This window comes from Prionailurus bengalensis, chromosome D4 (genome assembly GCF_016509475.1).
Source record: "Prionailurus bengalensis isolate Pbe53 chromosome D4, Fcat_Pben_1.1_paternal_pri, whole genome shotgun sequence".
Lineage (NCBI taxonomy): Eukaryota > Metazoa > Chordata > Mammalia > Carnivora > Felidae > Prionailurus > Prionailurus bengalensis.
In genome coordinates this window covers 84,492,104-84,515,694 of record NC_057359.1, presented here as the reverse complement: position 1 = coordinate 84,515,694, position 23,591 = coordinate 84,492,104, and the positions used below count along the sequence as shown (strand labels likewise).

General features: G+C 43.6%; 1 protein-coding gene across 13 annotated transcripts in view; it reads left to right on the top strand.

The window, feature by feature from the left end:
• MAPKAP1 (MAPK associated protein 1) overlaps positions 1-23,591 on the top strand; it is a 246,546-nt gene that overhangs the window by 188,015 nt on the left and 34,940 nt on the right. For all 13 annotated transcript variants that reach the window (XM_043565341.1, XM_043565346.1, XM_043565347.1 and 10 more), the window contains one exon: positions 13,693-13,833. In XM_043565341.1, coding sequence (XP_043421276.1) covers positions 13,693-13,833 — 141 coding nt within the window. The remainder of the gene's footprint in view (positions 1-13,692; positions 13,834-23,591) is intronic.

Below are 23,591 nucleotides of genomic sequence, written 5' to 3'. Positions count from 1 at the left end.
TAGAATGGTGCCTGGCACATAATAAATACTCAATAAATGTTAACTGTAATTAATAAACAATGAAAGCAGCATTTTGTGGCTGACAGAGCAGATGGGCCACAGATGTGGAGATCTGGAATCATAGACCTGTTGGGGCCCACAAGGAGGTGTGTGATGGGAGAAGGAAGTGATACAGAATGGAGTGAGGAAGGGGAGTGGAGGGCGGGCATGTCTGTAATCTGTGTCATAAGATGAGAGAACTTGGAAGCAGGGTACTTTCCAGCATATATGCTTTGGGGTTCCAGAAGAGATGCATACCTTATAAGTAAAACACACGACCGTAAAGGTAGATATAAGCCTTTCAGTTTTTCTTCCAAGTGGGATGGGCATACCTTTGTATCAACCACATCAAAGGATGTTTTTTTAATGATTTATTTAGGCCTTATTGTAAGGCATTGTGCTAGACATTTTGCAAATGCTCTCTTTTTCTCTCTCTTTTTAAAGTTTATTTATCTTCAGAGAGAAAAAGTGTGCAAGCATGCATGTGCAAGCGGGGAAGCACAGAATCCCAAGCAGGCTCTGTGCAGTCAGCACGGAGCCCAGCTCGGGACTTGATCACACAAACCATGAGATGGTGACCTGAGCTGAAATCAAGAGTTGGATGTTTAACCAACTGAGCCATCCAGGTCCCCCTACAAATGCTCTTGTAGTTTTCATAACCACCCTATAAGATACTGTTCTAATTGTGGAGAGAAGTTGTGACTTACCCAAAGTTAGCTAGCCAACAAATGTCAGAACCAGAATCCTCGGTCAGCTGTCTGATTCCAAAGCCCACCCTGAGATTGTTGATAAAATAACCTAAATTTTCAATCCGAAGAATTGTGATGACCATTGTCTTACACACTCTGAGAGAGAAGCTTGCTAATGAAGCTAATATGACAAGAGTTTCTGCCTGGGGACTGAGAGCTAACATTTGTGCTTGGATCTTGGCTTAAATAAGAAAATGACAAGCCAAAGTCCTTGAGCTTTCCAGTTTGGATTCTTGTCTGATAATCTACTACATCCTTCAGCCAACTGTCTGCCAGAAGCTGGAATCAGACCAGAAGGAGACATGAGTACATTTTGGAGAGGATGTAACATTAGAAGACTCCCATTCTTGTCCAAGCATCTACATAAATCCTGGCACCAAACTGAGCCTCAATTTCCTTTTGTGCCACATGTTGCCGGTGACCTTTTCACTTACCCACTGATCACACATAGGTAGCCCATCCAGGTCCTTAGAAGAAAGACACAGTGTGAACCAACTTATTCTTTGCACAACTTGTAAGAGAGAAACTTGGGAATTCTCCACCGCCAGAGCTAAAATAGGCTTGAAATTAAACTGGCTTAACAGGGTACCAACAAAACGTCAGACACTGTCTTTACTGTTTGATCACTCAGTAGTCTGTCATTCTAGTAGTTCAGCATAGTGCTTTGAAAGCACTATGCCTCTGCAGCCTCTGACATTAGACAAAGCATGTTCCCTCTCGGAGCCTCAGTTTCCTATATAAATGGAGGTCGTTGAATCTGTTTTATGAGGGTTTTTTGAGGATTAAATGAGATGCAAGTGCTGCCATAATAACAGCCTTTTAGGCCACTGTGCTCATCATCCTTAATTTATAGAAGAAACTGAGGCTTTACGGGATGATGTGCTCATGATCACGTGAATGATGATGGGGGGTGGGGATGGGAGGCTGGAAAACTGTTTTCTGTCCAGTAAGTCTAGAACAACAGTTGAATCTGATTATTTTATTTCCTAAGTAGAAGTTGCCATCCAGAGGTTTCAGTTGTTCTCTAAATGCCAGCTCATCCTCCTTTGATCTTTAAAGGAGACCTTCTATTATTTCAATACCTTACTGAAATCCTTAATTTCCTTAGGTTAAGGCTATACTGAGGAAGGCCTCAACTCAAGGTGGACAGTCACCTAGATAAGTGGACTGTGGCAGGACAGTGTCTCTGGGCCTTAGTCTGTGGGAAGCCTCTTTCAGCTTTGTTAGTTTGCCCTTGAAGACCGAAAGAGGAGGCAGCTCTGCCTAAAAAGCCTCCCAGACCACTCCCTGGACTCCGGAAGAGTCTCTCCCTACCCCAGTCTAATCACTGATTCCACTGGTTGGATTACACTGGACTGTGACCACCACCACCCCTCGCCCAGGGCAGGGACCATCGGGTGCTGCGGCCAGGTATAGTTTATTCCCCTGGATGGAGTGAGCATCCTGAGTCCCTGGCATCACCGGGCCTCTCAGTAGGGCTCCAGGGGACAAGTACATGATAGCTTTTAAAGACCATTGGGGATTTAGGTAAGTATCTAAGCCTGTGTTTCTTCATGCTGGTACTTGGGCTGCCCCCCGCCCCACTCCCTGCCGCTGCCCAATACTACTAAATAAGAAAGGAAGGCAGGAAGCAGCCATAGGCAGTGAATGTTTGTTAATCATGATGTGTTTCCAGCTCCTCTTCATGGTGCTTATTCATAGTGGGCTGATCCCTCCTCCTGTGTGTGCTCTGTGCCAGCCCTGGAGACTCCCCGGTGGTTCCATTTGGCTTCTGGAGGTTTTGCTTTCTTCAGCTACAAATTACTAATCTCTCCAATTTCTGTCATGTGACTTAAATACCAAGGCTTTAAGCCTCTTTTATTATACCACAACAGCAGTCTTTAAAACGCAAAAGGAAATGTGATTGTGCAAATAAACTCTATTTACAAATAGAAATGACCTGTGGTGTTCATGGTACGGATTTTAGGTTCAGTTGCTGCTGAAAGCCAGTTATGTGTCTGGCTTTGGTTGGGGGAAAAGCATTCACCATAAGGAGTGTTTGTACGGGTGAAGGTTTTTGCACGTATATATTGGATAATAACTCCCTGCTTGCTGCACGCTAACAGAATTTGAATGAAACAAAAACGTTATCCCCAGTGTAAGAATACCTGTGTGTCTGCACCTCTTTCTTTCTAGTTAATGTGGGCTGGTTGGTAATGTGTTGTAGTGGGAAACGCAAGATGTTTACAGGCACTGTGTGACCTTGCGCAAGTCCTTCTCTGCCAGCTTCATTTTCCCATCTGTAAAATGTGATGGTAATCCCTATCCTTTGGCGATATTGGGAGGATTAAGCGAATTTGTGTGTACTAAAAGCACATAGTGATGTGTAATGCACGGGGCAAGCGTTGACCATTCCAGTGTTTGTCTGCTGTGTGCCTGAGACATAGGGCGAGCACCTGTGCCCAGACACCACAGCTAGTCCGTTGCTTGTGTGTGATGGCCTCTTCCTTCCCTGTTATTCCTGGTTTCCCACTAGCTCTTAGACTTCCCACAGGCCCTTTTGGCAATGGCCAGCACCAAGGGTAGATGGTACCTAGGGCAAAAGACAGTGCTAACCTATACTAGAAGCAGACTTGTGCCCTGTCCACACCTACTTCTTCAGTAATGAATGTCTGAATTGTACTATGTGGGCTGAGAAATTCCACATGAATTGCATTTTTTGCTCTCCCCCTTTCTTGAAAGTTCCCCCCTTTTCATTTTATCATTAGGTAGTAATTAGTATTCAAGGGAAATTGGTCTTAATATATTGAAATTGGTTAAGTGCATTTAGACCTGTACCACAGCCAATGTCTTATTGGAAAATGTAATTGGGGACTCTGTGTATGTAATTAATTGAATTACAATTAAGAACTTTCATTAAGCGATACACTGGTACATTAGAGCAGTAAGGAAACATGTTTGACGAGCCACAAACCCTGTATGGGCTCTAAGTGAGGGCACAGGGATTTGCATCCCTTTGGTAAGCTCCTGGCCCCAGAGACCACCCTGCAGCCCCTGACTAATGGTTTGGTAATGCATCAGGTGACATTTCTGTAGTGATTCCCAGATGGGAGGTGGGGTTCTTCCAGTATGTGTGACCTCAGTTTCTGACTCTGGAGTCAGAGAGAGAGAAATAGAGTGAGAGGGCCTCAGTGTTGATCAGATATTACAGTTGTTAGGTATTTGGTCATGTCAGTTGTCAAAAAATGCCCAGGCTTCTTTTCCTGTGTTTTCAACAGTAACAAAGACACATTGGAGGAAGAGGAAACGATAGGAATTCTGTCATCAACCTAACGTCCAAGCAAACCTGTAATGAACCAACGGTCGGGACCCTTGGATAGTCATGCTTTAACCTCTAAAAGGTGGTTAGTTTCATTCTGAGCACACATTCTTTTATTCCTCCCCAGAACGTTGATGGCATCCTCCTCCAGGCCAGGCACTATGCTGAGGCGGTGGAAAGGAGTTGCACATCATGGAGCCCACAGTTGTGATAGGTACGACAAAAAGTATAAAAGAGTAGCTAGCAGGTGACTGGGGCCGTGAGAAAAGGAGAAAGCTTCCCTGTGGAAGAATAAAAGGAGTTAGTGAGTAAGGAATGTTCCAGTGCAAGGGACAGCTCATCTGAAGGCCTTGAGAAGGAGCTTGACCTGTTCGGGAATGAATGAATGGAGGGGGCAGGAAATGAGCAAGGGTGAGAGTGCTGGGAGTTAAGACGGAGGGCTGCGCAGGATCTAGAAAGCAGAGCCCAAAGGTCCTACTCTTTTTAGAAGTTCTGCAAACCGGAAACTGTTTCTTTCTGATCACCTCATAAAACAAGATTACCCTGATTTATTTGAAGGTCTGAAATCTCCCTGTGGAAAGGCTCTGACTCCAAGAGTTTAATCAATTAGGCCCTGACAGCAAGGATCCCTACCCTGATTGTTGCATGGAACATTCAGTGAAGGGCATATCCTACTATGTGATCCTGACGGCTTTGGAGAGATTACTACAGAGGGGCATGCCTGCACACATGTGTGTGTTATAGTATATCACCTATTGATTCTTTTTTAGAGACCAGCAAAAATGACTAGTAGCCAAAGGGAAGTGTTTAATAGAAGAGAAGTTTGGGGCTTATGAGGCTTTAGGGACTTAAGAGGCCTTTGGAAAAAAAAAAATGTGATGGATGTAGAAAGCAAGGGAGAGTTTTTCTCCTTGACTCACTTATGCAGCCAGCTTGGAGTCTTACAGAAAGAGTGAAGAGAATTAGGTTTTATCCCTGATTCTTTGTTCTGGCAAGGCCAGGCATAACTGTGTTCTCCTTAGATACTGTTATGGCCCAAGGATTTGTACATGCACAGCCCATCTAAGGAACATTTTTACCCAAAGGGTTATGTGGTGGCTAAAGGCACATTTTTAGAACTAGACAGACGTGGGTTCGGTTCCTAGCTCCACCTTATTGGAGCTGGTATAGTTGCATGGCTATACCAGCCGGATGACATTCTAAGCTTCATTTTTCTCACCTGTGAAAAATGGATAATAAACTACAACTTTGGGGAAAATTAAATGAGGGTATTGGGAAAATTAAATGAGATAACGTATTTAAAGTGCTGAACATGTGGGGCACCTGGGTTGGGTGGCTCATTCGGTTAAGCTCCTGACTTTGGCTCAGGTCATGATTTCATGGTACGTGAGTTCAAGCCCCACGTTGGTCTCTGTGCTGACAGTGCAGAGCCTGCTTGGGATCCTCCCCTTCCTCTGCCCCTTCTCCCACATACTCTCTCTCTCATGAAATAAATTTCGCCTTTAAAAAAAATAAATTGCTGAGCATAATGTCTGGCATATAGTAAACACTCAGTAAATGTTAACCTCTGTTGTGGTTGTTGTTGAGGCAGCATCCCAGTTTGGTGGGTTGCCTGAATGGAAGACTAGGAATGGTGCGTTAGGTTCTATTAACTGAGATAAATATGGGGGGTGGTATACAAACTCAGGTATACTGTTACGGTTAACCTGTGGTTCAGCAAACTTCACTCATGCCCCCAATGGCACTTATTGAACATCGACTTTGTGCTCTGTAGGATAGAATGTTCCTGCCCCCAAAGGAACTCATTGTGTAGAAGCAGAATACAGATGTTTATCACATAAGAGGTTTACAAGAGCCTTCAGAATGACAGGGTTCCGGGAGAGAGATGAGGAAAGATTCTAGACTAGACCTGGAAGTGTACATATTTTATTTTATTTTTTAGAGAGAGTGTGAGTCGAGGAGAGGGGAAGAGGGAGAGAGAGAGAGAGAGAGAGAGAGAGAGAGCGAGCGAGCGAACCCCAAGCAGGCTCCACGCTCAGTACAGGACCGACACAGGACTTGATCCCACAACCCTGGGACTATGACCTGAGCCAAAATCAAGAGTCGAATACTCAACTAAGCCACCCAGGCGCACTGAAGTGTATACATTTTAAAGAGTGGGAAGGACATTCTGCCAAATGGTATAACCTGAGCAAAGTCCATTTTAGCTGAAGTGCAGCGATTGTTCTATGTGGGGAATAGCAATAAGGCATCAAGGTAGAGTAGGGCAGGGGTACCTGGATGGCTCAGTTGGTAAAGCGTGATCTCAGGGTCATGAGTTCAAGCCCTATGTTGGGGGAGGGAGGGAGGAGAGTAGGGCAGAAGATGGTTTATCTCCTCTTGATTTAGTCAGTTATTTGTACAGCAGTATTTTACTGTGTGCCAGGTCCTGCCATGGATACTGTCTCTGCCTTTGAAGAACTTATCCCCCTCCAACCCTGACTGTTTTATTTTCCACCACTCCCCTTCATACACTCTTTGCTCCAGCCAAATGCAAACATTTGCTGATCCCTATATAAGCGCTCACACTTGGTGGACTTCATGTTTTCCCCATACTGTTCCCTCTGTGGACTGCCTGTCCCCTCCCATCGTCTGGGTCTCCTGCCATCCTCCTGTGTTCCTGAAGCACTAGCATAGTCCCACAGCTGTGGTTGGTGCTGGCCTATTTGTGAACTTGATACGATCAGTCAACAGCATCAACTTGCTACAGAGAGTTTAAAGGAGAGGATGTAACAAAGGCCATCATCGTCTTCTGGTTGAGTTCTAGAGTTCGCATTGATCTTTTTGGAGAAGAAAGATTGAAGTTGTTTTAACTCATAAACTGGATTCAAGCTTTTTGACTTAGCCTAAGACTCGTTGAACCATAAAATGAAGCGTAAACTCCTGTGTAGTTTGTATCTATAAACATAAGACATCTGCCAGTAGCATACAGTGAGTTCATCTGAGCTTTGATTTGTTGATTAGTGTCCATTTGTCAGAAAGGAAGTCCCGTATGTACCTCTAAGTTTCAGTGAAATCATGTGTATGAAAACATATTTTAAATGTAAAACAGCATTAGTTATAATTCACCTTGATCTGATCACCTGACAACAAGCCTGTTACTCTTGTAATGTGTGTCCACGCTTTCTATTTGTGTTTGTTGTCAGATATGTAACACATACACAGCTGTAATTGCACTTTCACGTCTCATCATGATTGTCCAGAGGATATCCAGAGACACTGAAAACATGGCATAAGAACCAATAAAGGCAGTGGCATGGCTCTCAAGCTTCTTGGTCTTAGACCCCTTTACACTCTTAAAAATTATTGAGGAGGTTGGCTTGGTGGCTCCGTTGGTTAAGCGTCCTACTTTGGCTCAGGTCACGATCTCGCAGTCCGTGAGTTCAAGCCCATGTTGGGCTCTGTGCTGACAGTTCAGAGCCTGGAGCCTGCTTGGGGTTCTATGTTTCCTGTCTCTCTCTGCCCCTCCCCACTCACATTGTGTCTCTCTCTCAAAAATAAACATTAAAAAAAAATTTTTTTTTAATTATTGAGAACCCCCAAAGAGCTTTTATTTATTGAGCTATATCTATTTATTAGGAATCAAAACTGAGAAATTTTTAAATATTTACGAATTTATTAAAAAGTAATAATAAATCCATTACATGTTAAGTTTTTATGAAAATAGCTATATTTTCTTTTGTTCTTTTTTATTTGTTTTGTTTTCCATTTTCTTTCTCTGAAGAGCATTTATTTTTGTTCCATCAGGAAGATAAATTGTTGGCTAATCACCTGAATACTATAGTGGGCACCGTTTTATATTTTTGCAAATTTCTATAATGTCTGGCTTTAGAGAAAACATCTTGATCTCCATATCTGTTGCATTCAGTCTGCTATAATATATTGTTCCAGTTGTAGTAGGTGAAGAAAATTTGGCCTAACATAGATACGTGGTTGGAAAAGGGAGGAGTATTTCGGTAGCCTTTTCAGACAATAGTGGATATTAATTTTCATTAATATGCCACAACTCAAGTGATTGATTCTTAAAGGGTAGTCGCAATGTGGAATCAGAACCATATCTATAAACTTGTGTACTTATTATTATTACTTTGTGCTCTTATAAGATAACAGGCATGAAAGGGGCAAATAATATCTTACTATTAATATTATGAAAATAGTATTGCGATTATGGCCGCCCGGACTGGTTCTTGGGGGTCACTCCCTCCAGTGGGTCCTGGACTCCTCTCCGAGAACCACTGGTTTGGAGTTTGCAGCTACCACCTACCCAGCGTCTCTGCTTGCTGCTGCTTGTAGGAATGCGGTGAGGTGGGAGGAGAAGGAGAAGCACAGCAGGAAGAACATGGACTCGGGTTCAACAGAGCCGTCCCAGCTCTGCCTCTTCCCAAAAATGGTGTCTCGGGCAAGGTTTTGACCCACTCTTGACCTTGGATGTCAGAGTTAGGATTTGAACCTACGTCTCTGAACTCTACGTTCTGGGTTCTTTCCAGTGTTTTTAAGCCTCAAGGCCACTTCCCAGCACTTGACTCTCTCAGCACCTTCTCTTTCTTTGCTGCAGGCCCTAGACTTTGCCTGCCTCCACCTTCCTCTCTTCTCTGCTTCCCTCTGACCCCTCTTGCCCTGGCCTTGGTTTTGCCAGTAAGAGAGATACCCATTCCTGTTTCCTCCTTCCTGATTCCTTCCCCCAGATAGCTAGGCTCCTTCCCCTTGTAGATTTTGCCCCTCAAACCTTTACCAATTGCAAATGGGCTCTCTGCCATTCTTCCAGACCCTGGTGTCAGTCCATCTGAGCTCCAGTGCTCAAGTCACTTTTAGGTCCCACCCCAAAATTTGATCTATCACAATACATCTTTGAGTTATTGCAGCTCGGGCATTTTGACACGATACATTATGGTAATCCATAGCACATAGAGACATTAACACTCCCGACTTTGACAAAATACATTGTGAAGTCTTTGAAGGCACCATTACAATTTATCTTGTCATTCAGGAGGAGACCCAGTTCAGCATTAATGTAGATGAACACAGTGTGGCTTTTGTTTCATTTAATTGCTTGTGACCTTTTTAATTGCTAATTTAACAAAACACCAAAGGGTTATGTTTCAATTAAATTAACAGTTTGGGAGTGGTTTTTTTTTTAATATATGTTTATTTTTAAGACATTCTGGCTCTCTCTGCTTTTTACTTGGAGTAGATAAAAATGTCTTCTCTTGAACAGAGGTGGGTTTTTAAATGTGAAGTTGATATATAGTAATAATTCTTTTTTTTTATTTTTTTTTAAATTTTTTTTTTCAACATTTTTTATTTATTTTTGGGACAGAGAGAGACAGAGCATGAATGGGGGAGGGGCAGAGAGAGAGGGAGACACAGAATCGGAAACAGGCTCCAGGCTCTGAGCCATCAGCTCAGAGCCTGACGCGGGGCTCGAACTCACGGACCGCGAGATCGTGACCTGGCTGAAGTCGGAGGCTTAACCGACTGCGCCACCCAGGCGCCCCAATATATAGTAATAATTCTGATATGCAAATGATACAGTGCCGGTATATGGTTGGATTCACTCCTTTCTAGAAGGATACAAACAGTAAAGGTATACATACAAAGTCTTTGAACTTTTCTGGTCCCAAAACATGCTTTTGGTATAATGCTCTGCTTTGGATGTTTGTCTTTAGATGTAAAATGTCTCTCGTACGCACCATTTATTGGGTGCTTCTCTCTGCCTTGTAATACTTTCTTTGTGTTCTGTAGCAAGTTTGTAAGCTCCTGAAGATCAGGAACCCTGCCTTATCCTCACCAGTGTGCCTCCATAGGCGAGCATACTGCTGGCATGGGGACAGTAGTTGCAGGTTATATGGCTGACTGATCCGTACACACAGACGTGCCCCCTCCGAGCAGCGACACTCCTGAGCCTCTGTCAAAAAATGGCTCTGTAACTCCGAAGACCAGAAGTTGTTCATGTTCGGCAGATGACCTGCTTGGGGGTGAGCAGCGTGTACTGGAGGCGAGTGCAGGGCTGTTGTCCTTTCCTACTCCCCCAGGTGCTGTTGCCCTTCTAATCATAAAAGCAAACACACCCCTTATCATCTGGGGCAAGGCTCAGAACTTACCCAAGTAACAGGGGGGCCTAAATCCTCAAATGGGATATGAATTTACACTGTTAGAGAGTAGAAGGTCAATGCAAGAAGCATTAGTGTGTTGAGCCAGCTCCAGCTATATAAGTCTTGAACAAAATTAATATAAGGAAATTGACAAGCCTTGCTGGTTATTCCATAGCTTTAAGACCTCTACTAAAATCCTATCATCTCATCTGCCCATTATTAACATTTCAGCAAAATATAAAGTTTTCATTAATCTCCCCCAGCAAATTTAGGAGTGAAAACTGGCACTTGTTTGAGCTTTTAGGACTACATTAGCTGGTGTATTAAACAAAATATGTCATTCTTCAGTAGCTTCTGTAAGAAGCTAAATCAATTTCCAGCCATATTTATGCACCACTTTATCTAAAAGCATCTGAATTATCATTTACAGCTAAGATGCTTTATTAGCAGCTGGCATTGAAATTGCTCAGTAAAAAATTATATGTCACGTTATAGTAATTTTTAAATTGGTTTTAATCCAACATCATAAAATGTAAAACTCTTAAGTGTGGTTTTTTTTCTTTTTTAGTAATTGGCATTTTAGCATAATGAGCTGTTACCTCTTTCCAAATCAAATACCTGCAATATTTAGAAAATACTAATTAGTAAAGAAAGCAGAAGTTCTTGAGCTAAGCTCTATCTAATAATGGCATTTTCTCAGATAAGATGACTTTAACTGGTTTTTAAAACATGAAAGGATTTTAACATTTCACCAAAAATTCTCCACAGCTCTCATATATAAAAGGTTCTAAAAATAGAAATAAACACATCTTCTCGGTTCTGTTTCAGGAAAGTGTATATTGGGGAAAGTGATTATTTGAAACTCTATAAATTCTAGCCACTCTCTTGGTTTAAAATATGGACATTACCCAGAAGACAGTCATGCTCACAATGATGCCATTTCTGTCCAAAATTACACATGTCCTAAAGAAAGGTAGTGAACTTACCTAATGATCCTCATAGATGTTGAGTGCCACTCTTCTGGTCCTCGTGATGTGATGTTGGCTAAGTCGCTCAGCCCCTCTGATTCTCCTGTGGCCACGGCAGCTGGCATTTATCAGTACATTTTTATTGAGCACTTGCTTTATCCTGGGCATGGTAGCACTAGCGGGGTCTAGGCTATAATGGTGAGTAAAGCAGTCAGTCTGCCTGCTCTATTAGGGTTTGCAGTCCAGTGGCAGAGACAGACAATGACTAGCTGTGACAGCATTCTGCAGAAAAATGCTGGGTGCAGTGGCAAAGGGAGCTGAGCTACACTTGGGGGGCCGGGGGTCAGGGAAGTTTCCCTGGAATGTCACTTGAGCTAGGCTCTTCAGGAAAAATAGGTAGGACACCTGGAGGAATAGGTCAGGAGAGAATGAAGTGGGGAGAAGGGGACCTGGGCAGAGAGGACAGTATAATATATGCAGATGCTCAAAGATGGGACTGTATCACAGGCATGAGTGAATGGTCCATTAAGGGAGAGGCTGCATCCTCCCTGAGCAGGGAGCATTATTGTGGGTGCTAGAGTGGTCCAAACTGGGAAAGTGTTTGGAAATCAAATGCACCGTTCCTAATAAAGGAGTTCAATGTGAAGGCATCAGAAACCAACTTTGACTTAAAAGCTTACCCTGTAGGCAATAACTGTGGGAAGGAAAAGCACGTTAATTGTCAGGCTGCCAGTTATGTAACAGAATTTTCCCATTTGATACCCAAATCTAGAGTTTTCCATTCCTCCAACTCTGTCCCAAGGAGTTCTCTTTGGGTTTCCCTGTGAAGCCATCTCTGAGTATTCAACACAAGGCTTAGGGCACCCTGTTCTGGTTGGCCTCTGCCGTACAGGTGCTTCCCTCCCACTGGTGAATGGTACCAGTAGCTGCACCTGCAGAAGACCACATTTTAAGCTGGGGAACGGGAAATAATTTAGCTTTGCTTAGTGTGGACTCAGGCACATGACTTTACCTCTCAAAGCCTCAGATTCCTCATCTGTATAATAGAGAAAGTGAGTGCCCACCAGGTTGTCATGAGGCTTAAGTGCATGTGTAAAGAGCTTAGCGCCATGCCTGATGTCTAGTGAGCACTCAAACGCACTGGTTCTTTATGTATTTTTTATTTATTTACTTAGCACAATTTAGTGAGGGCATACCAGTTGCCTGCACTGCTTGTAAGTGATACAGAGATGAATGAGAAGCTTTACCGACCATCAAAAAGCTTCCAAATTAGGCCAGAGTGACCAGTCAACAATTCTAATGCGAGATTGAATATGGTCCTCTCTGACGGTAGAATAAAAACAATCATGACTGCTGTTTACTAAGTGTATTATGGTTAGATTCTTTAAATACATTTTGACATTCTGTGCATGGTAAAAACAGGCTCAGAGAGTTTAAAGTCACTTGACCTTAGATCATATAGCAAGTTAGAGGCATAGGAATTAAGCCCAGGGCTGTCTGGCCCCAGAGTCCAGTATAACCAAGATTCACAAATTCCAACTGCTGTGGAATTCAAGAGGAGATAGACTTTGAGCCGCCTTGAGTGGAGTTTTGACAAGTCCAGGGTAAGCTTGGAAGGCTACCACATGAACAAAGGGCCAGCAGTAGAAAAATCTAGACTTGTGTGCAGTCTGAGGAGTTTGGGAAGAGCTGAGAGAAGGTATGGCTGAGAAATAACAAGTAAAATTGAAAAATTACATTTTAGGGAGATTATGGACAGCCTTGATTGCTTGGCTGAAAACAGTGCCTCGTTCAGAAGGCCATGGGAAGCCAGGCAAGATTTTTGAGCACTGGCCTTCTTACTTGTCCCCAGTACACCTCTCAGGGTACTGGGCATGCACGAAGCTCTCACTAAACATTTGACGAGTGAATAAATGATCTAGGCTTTAGAAAGCTTTATGAATCAGACAGTCCTATGGTGGCTGGATTGCAGGGAGAGCTCGGTGGCTGGAAGGCCCATGAGGACACTGTTACACCCATCTGAGAGCGAGCAGGCTCGTGCCCACACCAGTGGAGACTGGGATACAAGACGGGAAACTGATGAACACACAGTTTGAGAATCTTGGAAAGCACAAGATTTCTCCAAGAGCACGGATTACTTTTATGATCGGAAAAATTATTCAGAAAAGAAGCAAGAAGGATGACCACCCATGCTTTTGTGGTTGTAACTTAACTCTCGTGGAGATGGAGAGCTTCTGGCGAGCAGCAGTTTTTCTATCCTTGTGACTCCCTGCTGCCCAGCCAAGGGCCTGCCATAGAATAGGCAGTGTTTGTGGTATTAATTGTTGAATGATGAATATGTTACCATTCTCTGTTTACTGGAATGGTATTATTGAGTCATCGCTCAGCCTTTTCTTCTCTAAATTAAATAGCCCATATTATTTTAATTTATCCCAGAGCATTTTAAGCAGACACCATTTTCCAAGCCTCATGTATCTTTATGTGTTAAACTGCTTTTTCTTCCCCAGGTTCAAGGGCAGACGGGGTTTTTGAGGAGGATTCACAAATTGACATAGCTACAGTACAGGATATGCTGAGCAGTCACCATTACAAGTCATTCAAAGTCAGCATGATCCACAGACTGCGATTCACAACCGATGTCCAGTTAGGTAAGTAAGTACATGAACCGATGATGGACTGAACCCTTCGTATCAATGGTCAGTGTAGAAACAGGGAGAGAAACAACATCTGACTTTTATGTGACCTGAATGACTGACGGTAATTTGTTTTCAGAGAAAATGTTTAAACAGTGAAATATAAAGTACCTCCTTTTTCCCACCTGAGTGCTCTGTCTTGTCTTCTTTTTTTATGAAGCAGAAGATTAGAAATAGAACTAACCTGAGACTCTTTTCAAACTGATTGACTTCTGTGAAGTTCCATAAATCTTTTCATTCTGTAATTTTCTACATGCTATCCTTAGAACCGCTTTGTAGCATTGCCACTTGCCTTTTTTAACTCAGGTGAATTCATTGCTTATTCATTCATGACTTTATTCAGGAAGCTTTTTAATGATCTCAGAAGTTATATTTGGATCCTCACCGAATAATCCAGAACTTTCAATTAATATTTGGGATTAATCTGTGCTCGCTTCGGCAGCACATATACTCAAATATTTGGGATTAATCTGTTCCAATTAAGGCTACATTTCTGTTTTGACTTACATGTAACAAGAGTAGAAGTCTCGTAGTAGTCAACATAATATCATCATCATCACGGCTGTCATTTATAGGTGTCTGCTGTGTGTTAAACGCCGTGCTAACTGCTTTACATACTCTGCAAAACTACCTAGACGGTGGGTATTTGTATCTTCCCCGTCTAACAAAGAAGGTAAATGAGGTGCAGAGAGGTGACGTCTGTGCCCAAGCTCACAGCAGGTAGGTGGTAGTGTGAGGAGCAGAACCCTGGTTTGGCCAACTGAAGCGCACCTGCTCCCTCCGAAAGGACACTGGGGGGAGCAGGGAGCAGGTGTGGGTGCCAGCCTTAGTCAGGGAGCGGACCTGGCTCTGCCACCTGCCTCTGCCACGCCACCCCTTCCCGGACCTCGTTTGCTTGTGTGTGAAGGGGAGGAGGTTTGCGCTCCAACGTCGAGGCCCACCGATTCTGGGTTTCTCACAAATGCTCCGTATGTGTCTCATAGTAAAGTCTTTTGTAATGCTGGTGTTAGTCTGGCTAATTTGTAATAAGCCTCAAAAATCTCTTCAAATACTCCTTCCCAGCCTCACTGACTGGAGCTTGAAACACGCTGACAGCACAGCTTAGTAGGTAAGAGGGGACCCTCGGATGTACAAAGCTCTGAATCGTGGCTCTGTCAGTAACCAGCTGTGTCAGGCAAGTGCCTTCATCTTTCAGAGCCTCAATTCCATTCTAACTGGGAATATCAGTAACACCAACTTCTTAGGATTGCCTTGGGGAGCAAGTTAGGCCATGTGAAGCACTTAGCACAGGGCCCGACGGGTGGTGGACCCCCTGTAAAGGAGAGCTCGTGGTGGAGAGGCAGGGCTTCGGACAGACTCTGGAGCTAGAGGCCTGGGTTCAAACCCTGGCTCGTTCGTCCGCTGTATCACCACAGGCAAATGACTCACAGCCTCTGTTTCCTCATTTGTAAAGTGAGGATAATAATCCCTGTCTCACAGATGTCCTTACAGGGATGAAATGACACCACACATGCACACTACTCAGAAAGGCACCTGGCACATAGCAAGTCCTCAGTAAACACCAGCTGCTAAGATGATGAGGATTCGAACAGACTAACTAGATGGATTGGCACCCAGTAACTTTGAACCAAAACACAGAACCCATCTTTTTTTCCTCTTTCTGGACCTGTTTCTGCCTCCTTAAAAAAGAAGGAAGGAAGCAAGGAAGGGAGGAAGGGAGGGAGGGAGGGAGGGAGGAAGGAAGGAAGGAAGGAAGGAAGGAAGAAAGAAGGAGGGAGGAAGCTAAATATCTAAATTGTAAAAAAAAAAAGTTGCTTATTTAATGTCAATTCTTAAACATAAAATTCTTTGGTGTTTTTCTTCCTGGAGCTGCTTTTCCTGGTACTTATAGAAATAAAAATAATGAGGCTACTCAAAAAGAAGCCAGATTCAAGAAAGGTGGGGGGGGGGGGAGTAGAAGTACGTACTATATTATTCCACTACGTACCATTCAAAAATAGCGTTGGTGCTATAGTGGTGAACGTAGCTGCCTTCCAAAAATACAGTCATCTGCTGTGCAGGAGTAATGAAGGTGGTCATCCCGCTGGGAGAGGAAGCTGTAGTGACTGCAGGGGAGACTCGGGATGCTGGTAAGGTTCTGCTTCTTGATCTGGGTACCGATTACATGGGTATGTAGACTTTGTGAAAAAAATCCAGTTACACGGGCTCCTGGGTGGCTCAGTCAGTTGAGCTTCCAACTTTGGCTCAGGTCATGATCTCGTGGTTCATGAGTTCGAGCCCCACTGCAGCTCGGAGCCTGGAGCCTGCTTTGGATTCTGTGTCTCCCTTTCTCTCTGCCCCTCCCTAGCTCGGCTCACTCTTCTCGCTTGCTTTCTCTCTCTCTCTCTCTCTCTCTCTCTCTCTCTCTCTCTCTCTCTCAAAAATAAATAAAAACATCAAAAAAATTTTTTTAAAGAAAAAAATCAAGTTATAGATACTCTTACAACTCATGCATTTTCTGTTGATATATTTTCAATTAAAAGTTTACTAAAATAAGAATGCTACTCAGACATCTAGTTTGGGTTTGCCTACGGTACCTTCCCAGTAACAAAGGAGTGGGTCTGGTTTTAAGGAGCCCAGTAAGTAGCCGGATTGCAGCCAAGACAGAGGTCCAGGCTACAAGGCAGGGATTTTCCCAGGGAGCACAATCAGTAAATCCACCCATTCCCAAGGTAAAAAAGCAGTGCTTTGGAAAGATTACCAAGATCGTGAGCTTCTTTCCCTGTTTTTTTTTTCCAAAGGCAAAAAAGCCAAACTTTAATTCATTAGATTCTGACATGTATATTCATTTAAAGGAAGAAGTCCACAAAAGGATCTGTGGGAAGAGCCCAACTCTGTAGTCAGGATTGGGTTTAAATCCCAGCATTACCGGGGCGCCTGGGTGGCTCAGTTGGTTAAGCGACCAACTTTGGCTTGGGTTATGATCTCGCGGTCCGTGAGTTCGAGCCCCGCGTCGGGCTCTGTGCTGACAGCTCAGAGCCTGGAGCCTGTTTCGGATTCTGTCTCCCTCTCTCTGACCCTCCCCGTTCATGTTCTGTCTCTCTCTGTCTCAAAAATAAATAAACATTAAAAAAAAAATTTAAGGGGCGCCTGGGTGGCTCAGTCGGTTGGGCGGCCGACTTCGGCTCAGGTCATGATCTCACGGTCCGTGAGTTCGAGCCCCGCGTTGGGCTCTGTGCTGACAGCTCAGAGCCTGGAGCCTGTTTCAGATTCTGTGTCTCCCTCTCTCTGACCCTCCCCCGTTCATGTTCTGTCTCTGTCTCAAAAATAAATAAATGTTAAAAAAAATTTTTTTTTTAATTTTTTTTAATAAAAAATAAAAAAATAAATCCCAGCATTACCACTTACCCCCAGTGTCTCCTTGGACAAGTCCCTTTTCAGGCTTAGTTTTTGTCATCTGTAAAATGGGAATTCTAATATTTACCTTTCAAGGTAGAATAAAATAAAGTGTTTGGCCCAGAGAAGCTGTATTCTGAAAGGAGGCTCATCTTAGTTGTTGTTACTATTGTCACTGTTACTTATTTTGCCCATTGCTTTCTGTCCAAGTCTACCATCTTGAAATTAGCCAGATCACTTAGATTAGGTAGTGGCTCTGTTGGCAGAGTTTCACTTGTAGCCACAGTGGAGGACACTTGTCAGATAGAAGTGGATGATGACAGTGGTGAGGATATCTCTCCCTGGAGCAGTGGTTCTCAGAAGTGTGACTAGAGGCCAGGTCCCAGTCACCTCTGGAAGTTTCCAGTGGTACACATGGCACCCTCTGGTGGTGAGTCATGGCTCCAAGGAGCTTCTGAACAGTCAACTGTCAGAATATCTGTTTCAGTTATGAATCTACACTCAGTCTTACAAACAGAGCATTATGAACAGAAACTTCATATATTAGTCCTAAGGAATTTTGTGACAATTACATAAACTCTGCCTGTGAGTACTATACCATGTGATTAATAAATAAGCTCATTTCCTATTGCCATGTAGATGAGTTCTATAACTTCAGATCCCCTTTCCCTCGCGAAGCAGGTGACACCCTTTCATTTTAAATTCATTTTAAATTATTTACTTTCATTTTAACAGTGACGGCAGAGTAATCCAGGAATTCCTTCTTTCCAAAACTGACTCTACTGTAAAGGACAGGGCAGCAAACAACGCACTTTTATGAGCATTTGAGTGAGCAGCTGGATTCTGAGATCAGTAAATAATTTATTTTATTTCAACTGACTAGCCAGGTGCTTCAGATCTTTCCTGACACTGATGAATGGTCTCCTCTGCTCATCCATCCTGTGTCAGTCAGAGCAGAGATTTCACTTGCCCCCTGTGGCAAGTTCTTCTAAGTGGTAAGTGTCTGTGTGCGGCATTTCCCCAGTAGCCCTGCTGATTCCACAGAAAACTCCCCGTCCACTCTGAGTCAGTGGTACGCAGGAGCACACAGCAGCGATCAGAATTCCCCAGCTCCGCGGCACCATCACAGCTGCTTGTCTCCCGATCGGGTCGTCGTGGCCCGTGCTCCCGTTTTCACCATCTGCCATCTGCTTCTGAGAAAGGCGAGGAGGGACGCAAATTTGGACCTGCAAGACCCTAACTTAAACTGATTTTCCACCAGACTTTTCTGTGATTGAAAAACTTTATTGGAGTCCCGTAGTGAAACCTGCGGCAAAGACCTGATCTTTGTAAATAATATTAAGAAGAATTACGATTTTCTTCAGTTTATTTATTTCTTTTGAGAAAAAAAGCACAAGTGGGGGAAGGGCAGAGAGAGAGAGAGAGAGAGAGAGAGAGGAGAAAGAATCCCAAGCAGGCTGTGCACTGTCAGCCCAGAGCCTGATGCGGGGCTCAAACCCACAAACCGTAAGATCGTGACCTGAGCTGAAGTCAGATGCTTAACGATTGAGCCACCCAGGTGCCCCAGAATTACAATTTTTAAAGGCAGTTATTTATCAAGTGCTTGCTATGTGCCAGGCACTTCGCTGATCACTCTTATATTCATTGTCTCCTATAATTATATCACTATTACTGGATAGTACTGATATTATCTCCATTTTTTATATCAGGAAACTAGGGTATAGGGAACAATTACTCATCAAGTAATGAAGCTGAGATCAGAATCCAGATTGTCTAAAGCTTCGTCCTGCACCTAACTACTATATTATGCCTTGAATGCAAATTGTCATCACGCTAATACTCTTTAGCTCTAGGACAATTTTCAGTGTACTGTGAACTTTCCCCCCATCACCTTATTTAATCCACACAGAACAGTGATGATGTTATTCCCATTTCATAACAAAAAACCAAGGCTTGGAGGAGTAAGTGAAGTAGTGTGATGCATATAGAGAATTTAGTGTTTACTGGCACATAGCTATTACTTAATAAGCACTAACTTTCCTTCCCTCCACCCCCCCGCCCCCCAGCCATCAGGATAGACAGTGGGATATCCAGTCCCAGTAACAGAACTGGGACTGAAGCCCAGTCCCATACAACGAACCCAATCCATCAAGCCATGGATGTCTCAAATAATCTCTCTGAAAGGTTTCATGGTTTCCTTCACGAAGGAAGTGATTACTTCTAGTTGGCCAGTTCCAGAGATTCTGCACATCCTCACTCTTCCCCCTGCCCTAGCATCTGTGGGTCAGGGTCAGCATAGCATGCACACCGCTGTTCCATCCTCTGTTCACATTGTCAGTCAGTCACTGCCCTTCTTCCCTCTGGGCCCAGATCTGACCTCAGAATCGTTTCTAACACAACCCTATAAGCGAGCCCTCGCAGTCAGTTCAATTTCGTTCTTTTTTTGGTTTTTTTTTAATGTTTATTTATTTATTTTGAGAGAGAAGGCAGGAGGGGGAGAGGGAGAGAATCCCAAGTAGGCTCTGCACTGTCAGTACAGAACCCGACAGGGGCTCAGGCCCACAAACCATGAGATCATGACCTGAGCTGAAACCAAGAGTCGGACGCTTGACTGACCAAGCCACCCAGGCGCCCCTGAAGTTGGTTCTTAAGTTGAAATCTATTCACCATCCCTGCTGTGCCAGCCTGGAAGGTTTACCACACAAAACCGTCATGCCTAACCATTCGTGTATTCCTTGAAAATGTCCTTGGAATATTTCATTTTGTCTGCTTCCTCTCTGTGTTAGGCCTAAAAGTACAGATGCCCTTAAGTGTAGCCCTTGCTTGAGCTTATACCACGTTGAGGTCATTTCCATTAATGTGATCTACCCATATGTCTGATGCTGGGTGCCTGACCATAGGATCAGGCACTAGGACGTGTGCGGCCAAAAATGCCAAGGCTGAGAGCTTGAAATGGGTTTGGAGAAAATCAAACTCAAAGGATCAAGTATGGATGCCAACCAGGATCTAGGACACCCATAGCGTTCTGTCAGTAAATATTTGTTGGCTGCCTGGTAGAAGCCGGATTGTGATGCACTAGCCAAGAGGCTGCCAGAAATCCACGTAAGAAACGGAGCAGAGAAGGCCAAGATACCACCATTGGGTACCTCTTAATTACGTAGTACCTCAGAGCAGCGATTGCGACCCTGACTGTATATCAGAGTCGCCGAGTCCCTGATCTCATCCCGGGCCTGCTAGTCAGAATCTCCCCGTAATTGTGGGGTTTGGGAAATGCAGCATCTCGGCATCCAGAGGACTTTCTTGCCCCTTATCTCTTGGTCCAAGGCTTGTTTTTACTGGGAAGGTTGGCTTGGAGTCCCTGATATAGGGTCTGAGGCTGAGAAGTGCCTTGACAGTTGTGCCACTGTGCTAACTTGATCCCTTCCCTTTATCATTTGTCAGTATAGACCTATCCCCATGGCACCAAAGGTATAGGTCACTGAATCTGTAATATACCATGAATTCCATCTGTGTCATAATTGCATATATAACCTAACATCATTCTGTGTAAGATGTACAGATTCTGTATAGGATTTACAGATAAAGACTGTTTCATAAAATCTCTCTGAAAGGTTTCGTGGTCGCCTCCACTATCTCTTCATAAAACAATCCATATGTATAATCGTAACACTTGTGATCATGGTAGTTATTTATCAAAAGTATCAAGTACAATAGCACATATCATAGAGAAGGCAGAGAGGTTTCATCTCATAAACTGACTCCAATCAAGTTTGTAATGGCTGCCCAGAGCATTATGCTGAGGCAGCATCTGGAGCTGCGTCTGAGGGCAACATAAAGAAACTCTGTGATTGATTAAAAATGCCTGCCCTGAGCCTGAGCATGATGAGAGGCAGCATATTTGCCATCTATTGTCTAACCTGGTTTATCTGTCCTGTTGCACTTACCATTTAACCCCCGGTCAATACCTACAAGCCAGCACTCAAGGAGGACTTCATTACATTGCTATTTTTTAATATACAGCATGCAAACTTAAGAAGCACATTAATAACACAAGACTGAGTGAAAGCAAGCAGCTGTGGCCTGCACTTTTTTTTTTTTTTTTTTTTTTTTTTTTTACTCCTTGGGCTCACTCTGGTGCTGTGTGGCTCTATGAATAAAATATTTGCCCCTGTTATTTTCCACTTGGGGCACCTGTGGAGTATAGTTCGAGTAATTACATAATCTGGAAATGTAGGTTCTTAGCAAGTGAATTGATTTTCCCTCCTATTTCTGTTTCATTTTCTTACTGAGTACTAAGGAGATCTCCTCCTCCATTCAGACACATGAAGATGATCATGAGAGACATTCATCACACTTAGCTCCAAAATCCCTGGGTCCATTGAGTAATTTGAGGATGGCAATTCTAGTATCACATGATTATTCTGTCCCTGTTGTGACAACATTTTCTGAACCAAAATTTGGAATAGAGTTTAACAAGTACTAATGAGCTTATGAAATAGCAGGACAAATACTTTCAAGACTGCCTCCAGAAAAAAAAAATTTACCACATTAGTGCTTACTGCAGTACTTGGGTTGAGGGAAGATCCCCTGATAGGAAATTTCAGAAGCTCTCGGGGTTTTTTCTCACTGTGTACCTTCCTCTAATTCCTTGCTCCCAGATCTGCCCTTTTGAGAATACCTGTTGAGTATTCCAGGGCTACTAATGACAACGTATGAGGTTCCTCAGATGGTTGAGAAAGCCTTGAGAACTGGGAAAAGTGGAGAGCCATTGGCATAATGAAATTAATGGGAATAGGATAATGGAGTGTGCATCCAGCTTCTGTATTCCTTTTACCCGGCCCTCAACCTCGGCACTTGAGCTCCAACATGATACCAGGGCCCGAACATGAGAAAGATCTGGTCTTTCCACCCTCTGTAGGTGATAATCACAAATGCTCTTAGGAAATGACATACTGCTTCCTAACTGACGCTGAAAGCTCACCTGAAGCATCTACTTGCCGGGAGAATGTTTAGTTTGGGAATCTAACTCCCTCAGTACAAAATCTTTGTAAACGCCTTCTTACAGAGAGAGCATAGTCCTCATTCAGGGACAGGTGTTACTGGGTGGAACAGTCTCGGGTCTCATCCAGTCAGCTCCACCCTTGTGCCCATGCTGTGCTGTGTACAGCTGTGTATTCATGGACTCATTCCTGTTCAGGCCACTGCTTAGTTTTCATTCCAAGGATAAAGGCCTAGTCAAGTATACTCACACTTTGTCACCGAGTCCCTAACTGACCACACATTGGAATTGGTAGCTCTTAGCTATGGTTCCCAAAAGGTTTCAGATGATTAGCCCTTGAATGGAACCAGTGATTCTGGGGCCCAGTACCCCCACTTGATCTCAAGAATGTAAGGCTCCACTGGGTATCATTATAGTTGTGGCTAAAATATTGTATTGTTACCTATTTTGGGTCCCTTAGGGAGACAGTGCTTTTTATACTGTATTGCATTTGCTCATGATGTGAATATACCCACTATATAAACTTGATGCATTGAGACAGGAGAGGTGGTCTGTTTAAACCCTGGCCTGATAGTCTGGGGATGTGAATTACGGGTACAGTGCTGTCATTAATGGGTGACATCAGACAAGTCATATCCCCACCCTGAGCCTCAATTTCTTCATATGGAGAATGAAAGCCCCAGACTGGGTGATCTCTGAGGTCTCATTAAGCCCAAACAGCCTTTGTGTCTGATCCTGTGTGTAAATTCAGGCAAGTTTCAAAGACTTCCCTGAGTGCTCTGTGGATGCTATCGATTGGCTGTGTGGATTCAGCACAATCCACTCCAGCAAAGAGTTGTTCAGTGGCACTCCCAGGGGCTTTTCCAGGCTTTCACAGGCTCTAGGTAACCCGAAGACAAGAGGATTGTAGAATTGTATAAAAAACTACTCCAGGATTTAACAACAGTGGAGCTTTTCTAGTCTTAGATTCAAAGTTGTAGGAAATTGATGAATGAACCACAGCTCGTGATGTCTGAACAAATAAATAACAACTGAGGAAATACACTGAGGCATGGAATATTAAATGCCCTAATTTTTGCCAAACTTGTGTTTTAGCTTCTTAGAAGGGCATTTTAAGCGTGCCTTAGGGGAGACTGTGCCTCCTGGGAGTCAAGCATGCGCCTCTGAGACAGTAGGAAGCGGCAAGCTGGTTGGGAAACAACCCAGAGTTGGTCAGATACACCTGGTTTTCAACCCAGCTTTGCCATTTACTGACTTGATACACCCTGCCTAAGTACATCATTTCACCTTTCTGCAGTTCATCTCAGTAATAATCTTACTTAAAACCTGAGCCCTTATT